The 19,855-nt window shown below is 47.8% G+C and overlaps 4 protein-coding genes across 4 annotated transcripts in view; all 4 read left to right on the top strand.

Annotated features, from left to right (window-relative positions):
• Positions 1-308: 308 nt before the first annotated feature.
• Positions 309-1,292, top strand: LOC132009605 (mucin-16-like). The gene is made up of 2 exons (XM_059387641.1): positions 309-943; positions 1,084-1,292. Exons 1-2 carry the CDS (start codon positions 316-318, stop codon positions 1,290-1,292), a joined length of 837 nt encoding a protein of 278 aa, XP_059243624.1. The 5' UTR covers positions 309-315.
• Positions 1,293-4,000: 2,708 nt separating this feature from the next.
• LOC132009604 (mucin-16-like) lies at positions 4,001-5,708 on the top strand. The gene is made up of 2 exons (XM_059387640.1): positions 4,001-5,398; positions 5,500-5,708. Exons 1-2 carry the CDS (start codon positions 4,234-4,236, stop codon positions 5,706-5,708), a joined length of 1,374 nt encoding a protein of 457 aa, XP_059243623.1. The 5' UTR covers positions 4,001-4,233.
• Positions 5,709-5,967: 259 nt separating this feature from the next.
• On the top strand, positions 5,968-17,922 carry LOC132009603 (mucin-16-like). The gene is made up of 5 exons (XM_059387639.1): positions 5,968-7,096; positions 9,655-10,062; positions 11,552-11,665; positions 15,382-17,876; positions 17,914-17,922. The coding sequence occupies exons 1-5, from the start codon at positions 6,016-6,018 to the stop codon at positions 17,920-17,922; spliced, it is 4,107 nt and encodes a 1,368-aa protein (XP_059243622.1). The 5' UTR covers positions 5,968-6,015.
• MUC16 (mucin 16, cell surface associated) overlaps positions 17,883-19,855 on the top strand; it is a 76,174-nt gene continuing 74,201 nt past the window's right edge. Inside the window, exon 1 of the mRNA XM_059388942.1 lies at positions 17,883-19,062. Coding sequence (XP_059244925.1) covers positions 17,928-19,062 — 1,135 coding nt within the window. The 5' untranslated portion in view covers positions 17,883-17,927. The remainder of the gene's footprint in view (positions 19,063-19,855) is intronic.

Genomic DNA, 19,855 nt, shown 5'->3' with positions numbered 1-19,855 from the left:
TCCACAGCTATGGCCATGGCCACCAAAACACCTTTCCCAGGGGATACATCACAGCACACAAGTACCACAGATGCATCAGCCACGGCCTCTTGGGCTAAGAGTCACTCAGCATGGACTCATGGATTTAATCACCCACGTGGGACCATTAGTGAAGACAGAGGTTATGAGGATGTCTCATGGACAAGCCCTTTCTCTAACGAAGACAACAGATCTTCTCCCAAGATGCCCACACTTACAATGATGTCACCTTCCCAGGTTTCCCCCACATCAAAAGACAGAGACCTTTCTCCAACCATTCCTACCATTTTACCAGGCATGCCTAGCATGCTATGGAAGACTAGTACATTGAAAACAATCGTGGGAACTATAACAACTCCAACTTCAGGGGTGAGCAGCACCTCAGGTGACAGCCAGGTGTCCTCAGAAGCTTCTCCCACTACAGAGGGAATCCACCTTTCCGGGAATACAGCAGTGACCAGCTTGGGGACCATCACGTCTACACAGGAGGCCCGGTCCTCTGCACCAGCAGGATCAGAGACAACCAAAGGCACCACTGCAGTAGTCACCTCTTCGCTCACTGGGGACTCCTCATTTTCCACACCAGAGACTGGCCTTTCTCAAACCACAGAGACTGAGACACTGTCAATGTCATCTGCTGGCCTGGAAGCACAGGAAACCAGCACGTCCCAGCACACCACCATGGACTCAGAGACAATGAGTGTCCCTTCACCAACGTCCACTGATAATACTGCGGGGGACTCTAGGACCCACGTCATCTCCTCCAGCAGGACATCCATCCCTGGCCCTGCTCAGTCCACAATGTCACCAGACATATCCACAGGAATCAACACCAGGCTCTCTACCACCTCCACCTTGACAGAGTCCATAGCCCGAGCCGTGGTCCCCAAAACAGTTGTCCCTGGGACTACATCACAGGACACAAGTAACACGGATGCATCAACCATGACCTCCTGGGCCGAAAGTCACTCAGCAGGCACTCAGGTTTCTGCAAGGTCAGTAGTGACCATTGGCTTGGACACAAGTTCTGAGGTTGTGTCCCGGACAAGCCCTACCTCTGACCAGGACAACACATCTCAATCCCCCCTGGTGCCCTCACCTGCCACGACGTCATCTTCTCTACATTCCCCCACATCACAAGCCAGGGACATTACTCCACCTGTCCCTGCCACTTCACCAAGCAAGCCTGCCGGGCTGGGGACAAGCAGCGCATTCAGCACAAGCTTGGGACTTGGGACAAGTCCACCCTCAGGTGTGAGCAGCACCTCAGGTGACAGCCGGGTGTCTTCAGAAGCGTCTCCTGCTACAGAGGGAATCCACCTTTCCAGGAACAGAGCAGTGACCAGCTTGGAGACTATCACATCTACACAGGAGTCCCGGTCCTTTGCCCCAGCGGGATCCGAGACACCCAAAGGCACCGCTTCAGTAGTCCCCTCTTCGCTCACTGGGGACGCCTCATTTACAACACCGGAGGCTGGCCTTCCTCAAGCCACAGAGTCTGAGACACAGTCAATGTCATCCCATGGCCTGGAACCACGGGAAACCAGCACGTCCCAGCACACCACCCTGGACTCGGAGACAATGAGTGTCCCTTCATCGGCGTCCACTGATACTACTGCGGCAGACTCTAGGACCCACGTCATCTCCAGCAGCACATCCATCCCTGGCATTTCTCAGTCCATGATTTCACCAGACATGGCCACAGGAATTAACACCAGGATCTCTACTACCTCCACCTTGACAGAGTTCACAGGCCGAGCCGTGGTCCCCAAAACAGTTGTCCCTGGGACTACATCACAGGACACAAGTAACACGGATGCATCAACCATGGCCTCCTGGGCCGAAAGTCACTCAGCAGGCACTCAGGTTTCTGCAAGCTCAGAAGTGACCATTGGCGTGGTTATGGGTTCTCAGGTTGTGTCACGGACAAGCCCTGCCTCTGACCAAGACACCACATCTCCATCCCCCCTGGTGCCCTCACATGCCATGACGTCGCCTTCTCTACATTCCCCCACATCACAAGCCAGGGACCCTATTGCACCTGTCACTGCCACTTCACCAGGCACGCCTAGCACAATGGAGACCACTGGCAATTTGAACATGACTTTGAGCACTGTGACAAGTCCACCTTCAGGTGTGAGCAGCACCTCAGGTGACAGCCGGGTGTCTTCAGAAGCATCTCCTGCTACAGAGGTATTCCACCTTTCTGGGAACACAGCATTGACGAGCTTGGGGACCATAATGTCTACACAGGAGTCCCAGTCCTCTGCCCCAGCAGGATCTGAGACACCCAAAGGCACCACTGCACTAGTGCCCTCTGTGCTCACTGGGGACACCTCATTTTCCACACCGGGGGCAGGCCTTTCTGAAACCACAGAGTCTGAGACTCGGTCAACATCATCCCATGGCCTGGAACCACGGGAAACCAGCACGTCCCAGCACACAACCCTGGACTCGGAGACAATGAGTGTCCCTTCATCAGCGTCCACTGATACTACTGTGGGGGACTCTAGGATCCACGTCATCTCCTCCAGCAGCACATCCATCCCTGGACCTTATCAGTCCACGATGTCACCAGACATGGCCACAGGAATCAACATCAGGCTCTCTACCTCCTTCACCTTGACAGAGTCCACAGCCCGAGACTTGGTCACCAAAACAGTTGTCCCTGGGACTACATCACAGGACACAAGTAACAAGGATGTATCAACCACGGCCTCCTGGGCTGAAAGTCACTCAGCAGGGACTCAGGTTTCTGCAAGCTCAGAAGTGACCATTGGCATGGACACAAGTTCTGAGACTGTGTCATGGACAAGCGCTGCCTCTGACCAAGTCAACACATCTCCATCCCCCCTGGTGCCCTCACATGCCACATCGCCTTCTCTAAATTCCCCCACATCACAAGCCAGGGAACCTACTCCACCTGTCCCTGCCACTTCAGCAGGCACGCCTAGCACAATGGAGACCACTGGCACATTGAACATGATTTTGAGCACTGTGACAAGTCCACCTTCAGGTGTGAGCAGCACCTCAGGTGACAGCTGGGTGTCTTCAGAAGCGTCTCCCGCTACAGAGGGACTCCACCTTTCTGGGAACACAGCATTGACCAGCTTGGGGACCATCACGTCTACACAGGAGTCCCAGTCCTCTGCCCCAGCAGGATCAGAGACACCCAAAGGCACCACTGCAGTAGTCCCCTCTTTGCTCACTGGGGACACCTCATTTTCCGCGCCAGAGGTTGGTCTTTCTGAAACCACAGAGTCTGAGACACGGTCAACATCATCCCATGGTCTGGAACCACAGGAAACCAGCACATCCCGGCACACCACCATGGACTCGGAGACAATGAGTGTCCCTTCTCCAGTGTCCACTGGTACTACTGCAGAGGACTCTAGGACCCACGTCATCTCCTCCAGCGAGACATCCATCACTCTCCCTGCTCAGTCCACGATGTCACCAGACATCTCCATAGGAATCAACACGAGGATTTCTACCTCCTCCATCTTGACCAAGTCCACAACTGTAGCCATGTTCCCCAAAACAGTTGTCCCCAGGACTACATTACAGGACACGAGTAACACGGATGCATCAACCATGGCCTCCTGGGCTGAAAGTCACTCAGGACGGACTCAGGTTTCTGCAAGCTCAGTAGTGACCTTTGGAATGGACATGAGTTCTGAGGTTGTGTCACAGTCAAGCCCTGCCTCTGACCAGGACACCACATCTCCATCCCACCTAGTGCCTTCACATGCCACGAAATCACCTTCTCTACATTCCCCCACATCACAAGCCAGGGACCCTATTCCACCAGTCCCTGCCACTTCACCAAGCACACCTGCTGTGCTGGGGACCAGTGGCGCATTGAGCACAAGCTTAGGACTTTTGACAGGTCCACCCTCAGGTGTGAGCAGCCCCTCAGGTGATAGCCAGATGTATTCAGAAGCGTCTCTTGCTACAGAGGGACTCCACCTTTCCGGGAACACAGCAGTGACCAGCTTGGGGACCATCACTTCTACACAGGAGTCCTGGTCCTCTCCCCCAGGGGGATCAGAGACACCCAAAGGCACCACTGCAGTAGTCCCCTCTTTGCTCAGTGGGGACACCTCACTTTCCACACCACAGGCTGGCCTTTCTGAAACTACAGAATCTGAGACACGGTCAACATCATCCCCTGGCCTGGAACCACAGGAAACCAGCACATCCCGGCACATCACCATGGACTCGGAGACAATGAGTGTCCCTTCTTCAGTGCCCACTGGTATTACTGCAGAGGACTCTACGACCCACGTCATCTCCTCCAGCAGGACATCCATCCCTGGCACTGCTCAGTCCATGATGTCTCCAGACATCACAGAAATCAACACCAGGCTCTCTACCTCCTCCATCTTGACCGAGTCCACAACTATAGTCATGGTCCCCAAAACAGTTGTCCCTGGGGCTACATCACAGGACACAAGTAACACGAATGCATCAACCACGGCCTCCTGGGCTGAAAGTCACTCAGGAGGGACTCAGGTTTCTGCAAGCTCAGAAGTGACCATTGGCGTGGTTACGGGTTCTCAGGTTGTGTCACGGACAAGCCCTGCCTCTGACCAAGACACCACATCTCCATCCCCCCTGGTGCCCTCACGTGCCACGACGTCTCCTTCTCTACATTCCCCCACATCACAAGCCAGGGACATTACTCCCCCTGTCCCTGCCTCTTCACCAGGCACGCCTAGCTCAATGGAGACCGCCGGCACATTGAACACGACTTTGAGCACTGCGACAAGTCCACCTTCAGGTGTGAGCATCACCTCAGGTGACAGCCGGGTGTCTTCAGAAGCGTCTCCTGCTACAGAGGTACTCCACCTTTCCGGGAACACAGCAGTGACCAGCTTGGGGACCATCACGTCTACACAGGAGATTTGGGTCTCTGCCCCAGCGGGATCAGAGACACCCAAAGGCCCCACTGCAGAAGTCACCTCTTGGCTCAGTGGGGACACCTCACTTTCCACATCAGAGGCTGGCCTTTCTGAAACCACAGAGTCTGAGATACGGTCAATGTCATCCCCTGGCCTGGATCCTTGGGAAACCAGCACATCCCAGCAAACAACCGTGGACTTGGAGACAATGAGTGTCCATTCTCCAGTGCCCACTGGTACTATTGCAGAGGACTCTACGACCCACATCATCTCCTCCAGCAGGACATCCATCGCTGGCCCTGCTCAGTCCACGATGTCTCCAGACATCTCCACAGGAATCAACACCAGACTCTCTACCTCCTCCACCTTGACAGAGTCTACAGCCCGAGCCGTGGTCCCCAAAACAGTTTTCCCTGCAACTACATCACAGGACACAAGTAACACAGATGCATCAACCATGGCCTCCTGGGCCGAAAGTCACTCAGCAGGGACTCAGGTTTCTGTAAGCTCAGAAGTGACCATTGGCATAGACACGGGTTCTGAGGTTGTGTCACGGACAAGCCCTGCCTCTGACCAGGACACCACATCTCCATTCCCCCTTGTGCCCTCACTTGCCACGACGTCACCTTCTCTACATTCCCCCATATCACAAGCCAAGGATGTTACTCCACCTGTCCCTGCCACTTCACCACGCACGCCTGCCAGGCTGGGGACCAGTGGTGCGTTGATCACAAGCATGGGACTTGGGACAAGTCCACCCTCAGGTGTGAGCAGCACCTCAGGTGACAGCCGGGTGTCTTCAGAAGCGTCTCCCACTACTGAGGTACTCCACCTTTCCGGGAACACAGCAGTGACCAGCTTGGGGACCATCACGTCTACACAGGAGTCCCAGTCCTCTGCCCCAGTGGGATCAGAGACACCCAAAGGCCCCACTGCAGTAGTCCCCTCTTCACTCATTGGGGACACCTCCTTTTCCACACCAGAGGCTGGCCTTTCTCAAACCACAGAGTCTGAGACATGGTCAATATCAACCCCTGGCCCCGAACCACAGGAAACCAGCACGTCCCATCATACCACCGTGGACTCAGAGACAATGAGTGTCCCTTCTCCAATGCCCACTGGTACAAATGCAGAGGACTCTAGGACCCACGTCTACTCCTCCAGCTGGACATCCATCCCTGGCCCTTCTCAGTCCACGATGTCTCCAGACTTCTCCACAGGAATCAACACCAGGCTTTCTACCTCCTCCATCTTGACTGAGTCCACGGCTATAGCCTTAGTCCCCCAAACAGTTGTCCCTGGGGCTACATCACAGGACACAAGTAACACGGCATCAACCACGGCCTCCTGGGCCGAAAGTCACGCAGCAGGCACTCAGGTTTCTACAAGCTCAGTAGTGACCATTGACGTGGACACAGGTTCTGAGGTTGTGTCACGGACAAGCCCTGCCTCTGACCAGGACACCACATCTCCATCCCCCCTGGAACCCTTGAGTGCCATGACGTCATCTTCTCTACTTTCCCCCACATCACAAACCAGGTACCTTTCTCCACCCTTCCCTGCCACCTCACCAGGCACAGCTGGTTCTCTGGGGACCCCTGGCACATTGAGCACTGGTTTGAGACCTGTGACAAGTCCAACTTTAGGGTTGAGCAGGACCTCAGGGAGCACCCAGGTAATCTCAGAAGTGTCTGCTGCTACAGAGGGACTCTACCTTTCTGGGAACACAACAGTAACAAACATGGGGGCAGTCATGCCTGCCCAGGAGTCTCAGTCTTCTATCCCATCGGGCTCAGAGACACCGAAAAGCTCCACTGCAGTTGTCACCTCTCCTCTCAGTGGGGACACCTTGTTTTCCACTCCAATGTCTCACCTTTCTGAAACCACAGAGTTTAGGACACAGTCAACGTCTTTCTTTGGCCCACAACCACGGGATACCAGCACCTCCTGGCACACCATCATGGCCTCGGGGAAAATGACTGTCCCTTCTATAGTGGTCACTGACACTACCATGGAGGCCTCCAGGACCAGCATCATCTCATCCAGCAGGACATCCATCCCTGGACCTTCTCAGTCCACAATGTTACCAGACATCCCCCCAGGAATCAACACCAGGTTTTCTACCTCTGCCCTAGTTGTTGAAACTGGGACAATCAGCTTCATTACCCCAAAAGGTACCCTTTGGTCTATGTCATACAATATTCTTATCTTGGGTGCATTAACCAGTGTTCTGAATAGAACCATTAGGTTTATCACAGGGTTCATGACCACTAGCATCATAAATGTTTGCAAAGAGTTAACATGTGCTAGTTTTTTTTTCTTTCTGCAAACTTTTCTTTGTTTTTTTTTTAATTTTTTAATTTCCTTATTTATTTTTGTATTTTTTATTATTTTTTTAAATTTTATTTTATTTTTTCAGTATTCTAAGATTCATTTTTATATACCACACTCAGTGCTCCATGCAGTACATGCCCTCCTTAGTACCCACCACCAGGCTCACCTAGCCCCCATCCCCCTCCCCTCTAAAACCTCAGTTTGTTTCTCAGAGTCCACAATCTGTCATCATTCATCTCCCCCTCAAGTTTCTCCCAATTCAGTTTTCCTCTCCTTTTCCTAATGTCCTCCGTGTTATCTCTTATAGTCCACAAGTAAGTGAAACCATCTGGTAATTGACTCTCTCTGCTTGACTTATTTCACTCAGCATAATCTCCTCCAGTCCTGTCTATGTTGATACAAAAGTTGGGTATTCATCCTTTCTGATGAAAGCATAATACTCCATTGTATACATGGACCATATCTTCTTTATCTACTCATCTGTTGAAGGGCATCTTGGCTCTTTCCACAGTTTGGCAATTATGGCCATTGCTGCTATGAACATTGAGGTGCATAGGGCCTTCTTTTCACTCATACATATCTTTGGGGGTAAATACCCAGTAGTGCAATTGCCAGGTCATAGGGTTGCTCTATTTTTAATTTTTTGAGAACTCTCCACACGTGGCTGCACCAACTTGCATTCCCACCAACAGTGTAAGAGGGTTCCCCTTTCTCCACATCCTCTCCAACACTAGTTTCCTGTCTTGTTGATTTTGGCTATTGTAACTGGTGTAAGGTGGTATCTCCATGTAGTTTTGATTTGAGTCTCCCTGATGGCTAATGCTGATGAACATTTTTTCATGAGTCTGTTAGCCATTTGTATGCCTTCTTTGGAGAAGTGTCTATTCATGTCTTCTGCCCATTTTTTTGATGTGATTATCTGTTTTTTGAGTGTTGAGTTTGAGGAGTTCTTTATAGATCTTGGATATCAGCCCTTTGCCTATCCTGCCATTTGTGAATATCTTCTCCCTCTTTGGGAAAAGATTGCCTCTTTGTTTTGTTGATTGCTTCCTTTGAGGTGCAGATGCTTTTGATCTTGATGAAGTCCTAAAAGCTCATTTTCACTTTTGTTTCCTTTGCTTTTGGAGACATGTCTTGAAAAAAATTGCTGTGGCTGATGTCAAAGACATTACTGTCTATGTTCTCCTCTAGGATTTTGATAGATTCCTCCCTCACATTGAGGTCTTTTATCCAGTTCGAGTTTTCATCTTTGTGTATAGTGTAAGAGAATAGTCAAGTTTCATTCAACTATACATAGCTGTCCAATTTTCCCAGCACCATTTATTGAAGAGACTGTCTTTTCTACTGGATATTTTTTCCTTCTTTCTCAAAGATTATTTGACCATAAAATTGTGAGTCCATATCTGGGCTCTCTACTCTATTCCACTGGTCTTATGTGTCTGTTTTTGGGCCAGTACCATGCTGTCTTGGTGATCACAGCTTTGTAGTAAAGCTTGAAATCAGGCAACGTGATGCCTCCAGTTTTGTTTTCCTTTTTCAACATTTCCTTAGCAATTCAGGATCTCTCTACCCTTCATTTTTTGGGCAGTGATGCCTTCCACAAACTTACTCTCTTTTGATTCCTTCTCAGCATAAGTTATTAAACACCTTTCCCATTCCTGACCTCATTTCTCATCTCTGTCCCCATAAAGCTCAGTTTTTTCTTTGTTATATAGTCTTTGAAACCACAATCATTTTTCCTCTACTTTTCTAACAGTGGCATCCTTTGATGTTAGTGCAGATAAAAAGAGTGTGAAATTTTTCATATATGTATTTGTAAGTAATGCACAGAATAGTTCTTGTACATATGAGTCACCTTCCTCTGCCCCCGTTCACTGTGACCCATGCAGAGCCTCTTATCCAATGGATACTATCTATTCCATGGAGGTGACCCCTATTTTCACTTCAGTACCTGTCTTCTTTGACCCTAAAACTTTGTGACAGGGCAACTTTCCCATCTCTCTTCTAGAGGACTAGAGTCATTCACATCCCTGGACTCTCATCCAGCCACTCCCACAAGCACACTTTTATCCCTGGACTCTCATCCAGCCACTCCCACAAGCACACTTTTATCTCTTCTGCCCATTCATGTTTTCAAATATTCCAAGACTGATGTCACCTCTTCTCTGAAAATATGAGTTTCAGACCAGCGTTTGTCTTAGCAGTGTGCTGAAATTTCAATGGAAACCTTCTCTCCCTGTTGTGCTTCTCTCTTTTGCTGGGTCTGCTGGCAGAAACTCCTTCCCAGAACCCATGCTTTCCATGTCTGTATCAGAAAAGACTTCTCACCTGAGTACAGTAATGCTGTCCTCAGCTGAGACCATTTCGACTGACACATGGGTGCCTTCTTTGTCTACAGCTTCATCTGGATTTCCAGGAGCCAGCTCAGCCACCTTCTCAACCAGTCCCTATTGGAGGACAGAACCAGGCCCTGGAGATGCTATGCCCACCATTGCGGAAAACCTGCCTTCATCAGCTTCAATACCATCCCCTTCTTTGACCTTCACTACTGCTTACTCTTCAACCAACCCAGCCCCCCATGGGATTACTTCCTCACTCGTTACCCAACGTATGGGGGGCACCAACACTGGGGCAGAAAGGAGCACTGCCAAAGGACCCTTGGTTGTGGCCAGTACTTTGGAGACATGGACTGAGCCAGTCAGGACATCTTTATCATCCATTATGGATACCAGAATGACAGAGCATACTCACTTGGGAACAGTGACACATGCCTCTCAACTTCCTTCACAATCAACACAGTTGACAAGTAAGGTCCCATAGCTCCTGTACTCCCATTATTAGTGGCTCATAGGAAATGACCCTTTTCCTGAGAGACATAAAGGAGTTAATTAGGAGTTTATAATTGCACAGAAATTCTTTTAGCAAATGTTTGTTGCTCTAGCCTCAGTTCTAGGCATTGGACTAGGCATTGGGGAAACAAAGATAAATAAGCAAGTAGATGATTCCAGTACCATGATAGATGTTCTAACATTACTATGATTATGCCAGTGATAACTGCTAACAACAACAGACTTTTTCTAGGGCACTTATTCTGTGTTAAGTGGTGTTCTATTAAGTTATTTAATCCTCATTGAAGCACAATTTGAAGAAGGGATGATTATAAGCCCATTTTACAGATTAGTAAGCTGAGACACAGAGGGTTAAGTAATTTACTCAAGATAATAGAGTTAATATGTGGTAAGAATTCAGACTATGTGGCACTAGAAATCTGTGCTCTTAGTTAGGCTAAGTAGGAGTGGTCAGAGAGGAAGGAGAAAAAGCAAGAGATTCTGGCATCACAGAAGCTGTAGGAGGAGAGAGCTTTAGGAAAGAAAATGGTCAGTTCCATCAAATGATACTAATAGTCAAATTGAAGTAGGGTGAGTCCTCTGACAACATGTGGGCCCTCAGGAAGGGAGGGAGTGTACATTGAAAAAAACTAAAACTACAGCCTAATTACACATAGATACAGGGGAGATACCCACTTTGAACTGAGTGTGTTTTTATATTGAGGACAGAGTCAAAAGCAAGGGGAAAGTGAAAGAAAAAGATGAGCAAAGAAAAATGATGGCACAAAGTACCTGTGGGATGTGGGAAGGGCTGGGAGCCTAGAGGGAGGCACATCACCTCCAAGAGATCCATAGATGAGGAAGGGAACCTCTTGAGGATTTCATTCCTCTGAAAAGGTGAATTTGCCCCCAGCTTTTGTTTGGGAGACAAGTGCAGAGAAGTCCTCTAACTCATTTAGCACCTGCTTTGCTAGCCAGTATCTATAGGAAGATGACTTGGTTACCTCTCAATTCACAATAAAATTAGACACATTAATAGGTATTGATCCATATCTTAACCTGTGGCTTAGTAGTTGAGTCATGGGTGTTCCATAAACAGGTGATGTGCAAGAGAATAAGAAGGTAGAAGAGTGGTTGGATGGGATAAAGAAAGAATGGAAAGACAGATAAATGAAAGAAGAGAGAGCAAACGTGTAGAACGGAGGATGGATTTAGAGAAAGGAGGAAGGAAGGGTGGATGGATGGGTAGATATATGGATGGATGGAAGGAAAGATGAACAGATCTACAGGTGGACGAGCGGGTCAATGGACACAGGTGGCCATTTGTGGCTCAGAGCCCTGGATCCATCCCATAGAGCTGGACTTGAAAAGAATTGAGTTGTATAGTCAATTAAGTGGATCCATTTGGACAGTACTCTTCTGGGTGAGATGAATTAACCCAGGTTTCTTTTCCACCCTCCCCTGTAGGGACAGATGGCATTGTGGAGCCGATCACAAAGAAGCCCAATGAGGCAGCCCATGGAGGAGCCACAGGACCAGCCCATGTCTCTGTGACACTCACATCATCTGCTAGTCCAAAAGGTAGGCTCAACTTCGCTTACTTTCCAGGAGTCTCACTTGAGGCCTTACTTCCTCTTCCAGGGAAAGAAACTGTGTTTCTTTAGAGGAAGAACCATGTGGGGTGTCCGTGGGCTTCCTGTCTTAGCTGGATCTTTGTCTAATGGTTACCAAGTGGATGTGACCACTTTTCTTTTCCTCATAACATGCAGAGTGAGTTTAGTTCAGGGTTGGCTATGTCGGTTCCACAAATAGGACCCAGTTTAACTTAACTCTGAAAATGCTTATTAATCACTTTCTCTGTGTTAGAGACTGTTATAAGCAGAGGATGCACAGATGAAAATACTTGGGCACTGTATCCATGAAGCTCTCAGACCAGCAGGGAAGCAACAAATGAACAGAATAACTATGATGCAACTTTAAACATATGCAATGAAGATGTATTTGAACTATAGAAGGAAGGCTTAATGAGGAAGATGATATCTGAATCGGGTTTGAAAAGAGGACTAGGGATTTACCAGAAAGACAAAGGGAGTTGATGAAGACATTCTGGAGAGAGAGAACAGCCACGTACAAAGGCACAGAGAGGGGGTAAAACTGGAAATATTTGGAAGATACAAATAACTCGCCTTTGCTAAAGTATGAGGGAGAAGGATGGGGTGCTAAGAAATGATACTGGAGACACGGGCAGAAAACAACATTCAGGAAACCCAAGGTTTGGTAATGCTTGGATATCCTTTAGCAAAAGGACAAAGAATTTTGAGGCAAAACATAAATCAATCAATCAATCAATCAATAGGTTTGGCAGACGTGTTGCCCCTTCCTAAAGAACCGTAATATGCATAAGCATATTAAAGACTCTGAGAAATCCTACTGTAAAACGATTTGTTTAACTTTATTCCAACCCAGAGTTTTATACAATTGTTTGGCTGCCATAATCTTTCTCTCTAAAAGGCATCTGATAACATTTCTCAGTGTGATTGTTCTGCCTGAGAGTTTAAGAGGTACAGGTATAGATAGCAAGGGGTTCTCCTCACTGTGGGTTTAACAGGTAAAGCTCCCCATACCCATTAAATTTATTCCCAAGATTTTTGGAGCTCAGACTATTATACATTTTGGGAGTTTTCGGCAACATGCAGGTTTTAGACAGAGTTAACCCCTACACCACAGCCAGGTAGGTGATTAGTCATATCCTGTGACCTAGCCATCTTTGGTTCAATCCCCCAGAAGCAGGCTTGAGTTAAGGGTATGGGGCAAACGGTTTGTCTCAGGTGGGGGATGGTCCCAGGAAGCACTGGAGAAGACAAGGAAAGGAAGTCAATGCAAATTGTATCTATGGGCAACAGCGTCAGTCCCACTGGGAAGCTCTGGGAAACAGCATAGAACATGTCAGTGTTGGGCACCTGGGTGGCTCAGTTGGTTAAGCATCTGCCTTCGGCTCAGGTCATGATCTCAAGGTCCTGGGATGGAGGCTTGCATTGAGCTCTCTGCTCAGTGGGGAGTCTGCTTCTCCCTCTCCCTCTGTGCTTTCTCTCAAATAAATAAAATCTTTAGTGTTGTTCTATCTGAGGAGTAAAGTAGATGGGATTTTTTTTTATCCAACTCTCTTCTATTGTTGGCTGTAGGACGTTTAATAACCCTCAACACTTCCAGCCTACCCTCTTCCCCTGCCACAGTGAAAGCCCTTAGGTGTGGACCCCCACTGTGGTCACGATATGGGATATAAGTAGGGCATGGATAGGGTTGGCTACATCAGTTCACCAGGAAATGAATCACTGGGTTTCAGGTGGCGACCAATATCTAGATGGCTAATGGTCCTCATTGACTCCTTTCTACGCAGAGCAGGGTTTCTCAGCCTCAGCCCTGTCAGGCAAATAATTTCTTGTGGACTGTCCTGTGTACTATAGGATGCTTAGCAGCATCTTGGCCTCAACCCACCAGATGCCAGTAGCACCACACATACACACACACACAGTTGCAATGAACAAAAATGTCTCCCAACATTTCCAGGTATCTGCTGGGAGCAAAATCACCCCAGGTTGAGAACCTGAACTAGGAAACTTTTGTTTGAACTTCTGTCCAGATGGATATTTTCTCCTTACATCATTCTCTTTTTATCCTGGCCCCCACAAAATCCTGAGATTCCGTTAGGGAGTGATATATTACAGTGCTGGAGAGCATTGATTTAGCAAGACAGAATGATGTTCAAATTTCCACATAAGCAGTCAGTAGTGTGTGCTCTTGGCAGATAAAGATCTCTGAGCGTCTTTCTCTTCTATGAAACCACAAGAATAATATAGTGTACATTCAATGTTCTGGTGAGGATCAAAGAGATAAATCATGCTAGGTGCTTGTAGATGTCCCTCCTCCCCCTCCTCTCTCTTCCACTCCTCATTGCCAGATGCATATAAAGCATTTCAGTATGTCCACTCTTGGAAATGTGAGAGTTTGGGATAGTCTTAGCAAAAGAGGGACATCACTCCCCCATCAGAGTCTAAATCCCCTTTATTTTATCCCTGGATCAAGTGCCAGTGGGCTTTGGGGTCTTTATAGAGAAGTCTCCAGGTGGTTCTCCCTTCTTTCTGGGGACTATTTTTTAAAAGGGTAATGTGTTTTATTTACCATTACTTGAACCTCCAGTCAGTAGTTGCTTCTCAGCCAATGCAAGTTTACTCATTTTCAGAGTCTGAATTCCAGGGACCTTGGCCAGCTTTAATCCTGGTCTAGCGTAGTTCTGGCAAATATGACTCAGCAAACACTTATTTTGTAGTGGAAATACAAAAAGGGAGTAGTAGTAGTAGAAACAGTAGTAATAACTCCAGTGACAGTAGGTAAAAGTAGCAGTAGTAACAGTAGCAGTAACAATGGTCCTGGGTGGGAAGAGCAGTAATGGTAGGTATTAGCAGTGACAGTAGTAGTGGAAGTAACAGCAGGTAATAGTAGGAAGTAGTGGTGGTAGTATATTGCAAGCCAGGAGGCACTGGGTTTGGTGCATTATTATCAGCATTCTGAGATAGCCACTGTGCTTATACCTACTTCACAGATGAGAATATGGAAATCTAGGTTTGGTAACACATCCAGTTAGCATAGGAGCCAGAAGCTAAGTGCAGGTCAACCTTCTTCTTAAGAGCCCAAGCTCTTAAGCACAATGACACATGATCTCTCTTAAGCCCGCAGAGACCTGTCTCTGTATACATCCATCCATATAAACACTCATTCACATACTCACTCAACAAATATTTTGGGCCACCTACTATATGCCAAGCAGTCTTCTGGCTAGTAATAGCTATTACCAAGCAGACTGTGAGGCATGCTACGGTGCAGATTCAGACAGTAGGGTAAGGAAATATTGAGAAGGGAGAGATGAATTCTGACATGGATTTGTGAAAGTTGATTTGAGTTAGGGTTTCTAGAAGGGCGGAATGTAAGGAATCTGCTGAAAGATGGACAAGGCAGATAGAGAAAACAGCCTGAACAAAAGCTTAGTTAGAGGCTATAGAGTACAGACAATGTTTGGGAATAGGGAATGGTTAAGAATTCACAGAGTTACTGCACAAGAGAAGGGGAAGGTGCAAGAAGATCAATGACAATTCCTCTTCCCATCTCAGAAGCATTGCATGCACATCTCAGGTAGAGACATTTCTCTCCCTTTCCTCATTTGGAGAAAAAAATAAGCCCTTGCCAGTCCAATAAGCGGCAATCATTTTGTCCAAACTGTGTGTCCATCCCCCAATTCACAGGACCACCAACAGAGTGGACAGAAAGCGCAGAAATCACAGCTCTGAAGACCACCTCTACAGCAACTTTGACCACTACAGTCTCTACTCCCACTTCCGGAATGCTGACTCTCCTCAGGACATCAGGTAAAATGGCCAGCACAAGCACAAGAGGAACGATCTTTACAACCCCAGATGTTTCCCCTGATGTTCTAGAGATGACAGCCTCACTGGCCACTACACCTGGAGCAGATACCAGCACAGAGCTTCCCAGGACAACTTCATCTGTTTTCAATAGAGGGTCAGAAACCACACCCTCACTGGTCCCTAGTTCTGGGGCAAAGAATAGTACCGCTATTCCAACTCTGACTGTCTTCTCTAGTGTACCAGAAATGGCAACCTCACTGGTAACAAGTCCTGGGGCAAAGAAAAGTATGGTCATTTCAACTCTAACTGATTCCCAAGATGAACCAGAAACCTCTGCCTCATGGGTCACGCATCCTGTGGTGCAAAGCAGTTCATCCACTCCAACTCCAAATGTCTTCCCTGGTGATCCAGGGCTGGTGACCTCACTGGATGCTAGTTTTGCAGCAGAGACCAGCCCAGCTGGTCAAACTCTGACTATTTCTCCTGGTAAGCCAGATAGAACAGTCTCATTGATTACACGTCCTGAGTCACAGACTGGTTCAGCCATTCCAACTCCAACCATTTCCCCTAGTGTAATAGGAGTAGAAATCTCACCAGTCACCAATTCTGAGGCAGAAGACAGTACAGCATTTATAACTCTGACTGATGAACTAGAGGCAACAGCCTCACAGGTCACCCATGCTGGAACAGAAGCCATTTCCACTGTTGGAGCTTTGACTGTTTCCCCTGGTGAGCCAAATATAAGAGCTTCATGGGCTCATTCCACAGAGAACAGCACACCTGTTTCCAGAATAACTCCGGATTTTTCTCAAAGTGAACTAGACACCACACTCTCAATGGCCACCACTCCTAGGGCAGAAGCTAGTTCAGCCACTCCAACAATCACTGTCTTACCTGGTGTACCAGATATGGTGACCTCACAGTTCACTAGTTCTGGGACAGATGCCAGTACAACCTCTTTGACTCTGACTGAATCCCTGCATGAATCAGATACAACAGTCACTTATCCTGCAACATCCAGCCCAACAGTTCCTGGGACAACCCCCCATGTTTCCCATAGGGAATCAGACAGCATGCCTTCAACAGCCACCAGCCTTGAGACAGAAGCCAGTTCAGCTGCTCCAACTACACCTATCTCCCTTGGTGTACCAGACATGGTGACTTCACAGGCCACTAGTTCTGGAACAGGTGCCAGTACGGTTCCTTCACCTCTGACTCTTTCTGCTGGCAAACCAGTAAGCACAGTCTCATGGGTTAATCATGATGGAGCACAGACCAGTTTTTCCGTCTCAACTCCAACTGTCTCCCCTGCTATATCAGAGGTGGGGACCTCACTGGTCACTAGTTCTGGGGCAGAGACCAGTGCAACTTTTCTAACTCTTACTGATTCCTTGCATGATTCCGAGACAACAGCCTTATGGGTCACTCATTCTGCAAAGACCGGCACATCTGTTTCCAGAACAACTCCACACCGTGAATCAGACATCTCATTCTCAACAGCTACCACTCCAGGAGCAGAGATCAGTTCACCTTCAGCTACAACTGTCTCACCCACTGTGCCAGGATTGGTGACTTTATTGGCTACCAGTTCTGAGGCAGAAGCCAATACAACTCTCTCAACTCTGACTGATTCATTGCATGAACTGGAGACCACAGCCTCATGGGTCACCCATTCTGAGAAAAAAGCCAGTTCAGCTTCTCCACCTCTTTCTGTTTCCCCTGAGGAGCCAGAAACAGCAGTCTCATTGATCACCCATTCTGCAGAGACCAGTCCAACTATTCCCAAGGCAACCCCCAGTTTTCCCCATAGTGAATCAAGTACCACACACTCAATAGCTACCAGTTCTGGGGCACAGACAATTTCAGCAATTCTAACTCCAGCAGGCTCCCCTGGTGTATCCGGGGTGGAAATCTCACTGATTACAAGTTCTGAGGCAGAGACCAGTACAACTCTTACAACTCTCACAGTTTCTCCAGGTCAACTGGAGACCACAGCCTCATTGGTCACCCATTCTGAGAAAGAAGCCAGTTCAGCTGCTCCTACTCTTACTATTTCCCCTGAGGAGCCAGAAACAGCAGTCTCATTGATCACCCATCCTGCAGAGACCAGTCCTACAGTTCCAAGGACAATACCCAGTGTTTCCCATAGTGAATCGTATACCACACCCTTAGTGGCCACCAGCCATGGGGCAGAAGTCAGTTCTGTTGTTCCAACTCTAACTGTTTCCCCTGGTGTACCAGATATGGTGACCTCACAGGTCACTAGTGCTGAGAAAGAAGCCAGTATGGCTATCTCTACTCTGAATCTTTCTCCTATGGAGTCAGTGACCACAGCCATGATGGTTACTCATTCTGGGGCACAGACCAGTTCAGCCATTCCAGCTCCAACTGTCTCCTCTACTGTGCCAGAGCTGGTGACTTCAATGGTCACCAGTACTGGGGAAGAAGCCAGTACGAGTTTTACAACTCTGACTGTTTCTCCAGGTCAACTGGAGACCACGGCTTCATGGGTCACCCATTCTGGGACAGAAGCCAATTCAGCTGTTCCAACTCAGACTGATTTTACACATAAGCCAGATATAACAGTCTCATTGGTCACCCATTCTGAAGAGACCAGCCCAAACACCTCTGTCCCTACAACACCTCTGGTTTTTTCCAAAAGTGAACCAGATACCATACACTCAATAGCCACCAGTCTTGGGGCAGAAGTCAGTTCAGTTGTTCCAAGTACAACCATCTCCCCTGGTGTACCAGATATGATGACCTCCCAGGCCCCTAGTTCTGAGACAGATGCTGATATGACTATTCCAAGTCTGGCTCTTTCTCATAGTGAACCAGCAACCACAGCCTTATTGGTCACCCAGTACAGTACAAAGACAATCACGAATTTTCCTAGTTCAACTGCTTTTCCTCACTTACCAGAGACCATAGCCTCACTATCCATCCGGCCTCAGCTGGAGATTAGTGCAGCCCTTCCAACTCAGACTGTTTCTCCCAGTCCAGCAGAAATAACATCCTTCACCACACCTGTGACCAAGACCAATGGAGGTGATCTAGGTCCAACTATCTCACTTGGTGTTCCTGCGGAAACAGCCTCACTCTCCACCCATCCTGGCACAGACATCAGCACAGCTATTTCAACCTCAACTCTTTCCCCCATTTTACTGGTGACCACAGGCTCACTGGCCTCCAGCCCTGCATCAGATGCCAGCACCAGTATCCCAACTTTGACTCCTGGTGTTCTTGGGCCTGTCAGTACCCTTGCAACCACTGGTGAAACCTCACCACCTGTGACTTCAGTTGGATTCCCTGAATTGTCCAAAACTGTGACTCTGATAGCATCAGAGACCCCAACACCACCGAAAACTGGTCACAGAGAAGGACTGAGTTCAACCACTGTCCTGAAAACTACAACCCTTGAGACCACCAATGTAGCTGCTACAGGTTCAGGTTCAGGCCCCATCATGGCAGAGAACACAACCACCTTCAGTACATCAGCAGGAAGTCCCTTTGTCCCTGAGACCTCACCTGGGATGTTCAGTGTGACTTCAGAAACAGGTAAGAATGACTTTTTTTTTAACTGTGGTTATATATATATATATATATATATATATATATATATATATAATAAAATTAGCTATTCTAAATGTATAGTTCAGTGGCATTAATTACATTCACAGTGTTGTATAAATATTATCCTATCTCTCTCCAGAACGTTTTTTCACCCCAGACAGGATCTGTGTACCCATTAGACTTTAGCTTTCCTTCCCCACTCCTCTCAGCCCCTGGTAACTCTAATTCACTTCTGTTGTCAGTTTGCCTATTTTAGATATCTCGTATATGTGGAATCACATAGTGTGTGTGTGTGTGTGTGTGTGTGTGTGTATGTGTGGCTTATTTCACTGAGTACAATGTCATCATGTCATAGTGTGTATCAGAAATCAGAACATTTCTGTTTACAGATGAATGATACTCCATTGTATGGATGGACCACATTTTATCTGTTCATCTGTTGATGGACACTCAGACTGTTTCCACCTTTTGGCTACTGCAGATAATGCTGCTGTGAATGTGGGTGTGCATGTATCTGAGCCCCTGTTTCCAGTTCTTTGGGGTGCATACCTAGAGAAAGAACTGCTCAGTCATGTGATGTACTAGTTCATTAGGCAACAGTAATGAACTTCCAAACACTGGGTACCTTGAACAATAGAAATTTAGCAGTTCTGGAGGCTGGAGGAGACCCTGGGAGAATGTGTAGAACAGGAACTCTGGAGTCATCCTCTCTGTGGGGTGAGGGGGGCTAATAAGGGAGCTGGGGTATTTACCCACCAACTCCCATCAATCATTGCTA

This window comes from Mustela nigripes, chromosome 2, assembly GCF_022355385.1.
Source record: "Mustela nigripes isolate SB6536 chromosome 2, MUSNIG.SB6536, whole genome shotgun sequence".
NCBI lineage: Eukaryota > Metazoa > Chordata > Mammalia > Carnivora > Mustelidae > Mustela > Mustela nigripes.
The sequence above is the reverse complement of the archived record's forward strand: the minus strand, read 5'-3'. Positions and strand labels throughout refer to the sequence as shown.

Bases quoted from the DNA above. Each gene is read 5' to 3' on its own strand.
- LOC132009605 (XM_059387641.1), top strand. From the start codon at position 316: ATGCCTAGCATGCTATGGAAGACTAGTACATTGAAAACAATCGTGGGA. The intron at 944-1,083 runs GTAACACGGATG...ACCTCTGACCAG, and splicing joins GACTACATCACAGGACACAA to GACAACACATCTCAATCCCC.
- LOC132009604 (XM_059387640.1), top strand. From the start codon at position 4,234: ATGGACTCGGAGACAATGAGTGTCCCTTCTTCAGTGCCCACTGGTATT. The intron at 5,399-5,499 runs GTCACTCAGCAG...GCCTCTGACCAG, and splicing joins CATGGCCTCCTGGGCCGAAA to GACACCACATCTCCATTCCC.
- LOC132009603 (XM_059387639.1), top strand. From the start codon at position 6,016: ATGAGTGTCCCTTCTCCAATGCCCACTGGTACAAATGCAGAGGACTCT. The intron at 10,063-11,551 runs GTAAGGTCCCAT...CCTCCCCTGTAG, and splicing joins ACAATCAACACAGTTGACAA to GGACAGATGGCATTGTGGAG. The intron at 11,666-15,381 runs GTAGGCTCAACT...CCCAATTCACAG, and splicing joins ATCATCTGCTAGTCCAAAAG to GACCACCAACAGAGTGGACA.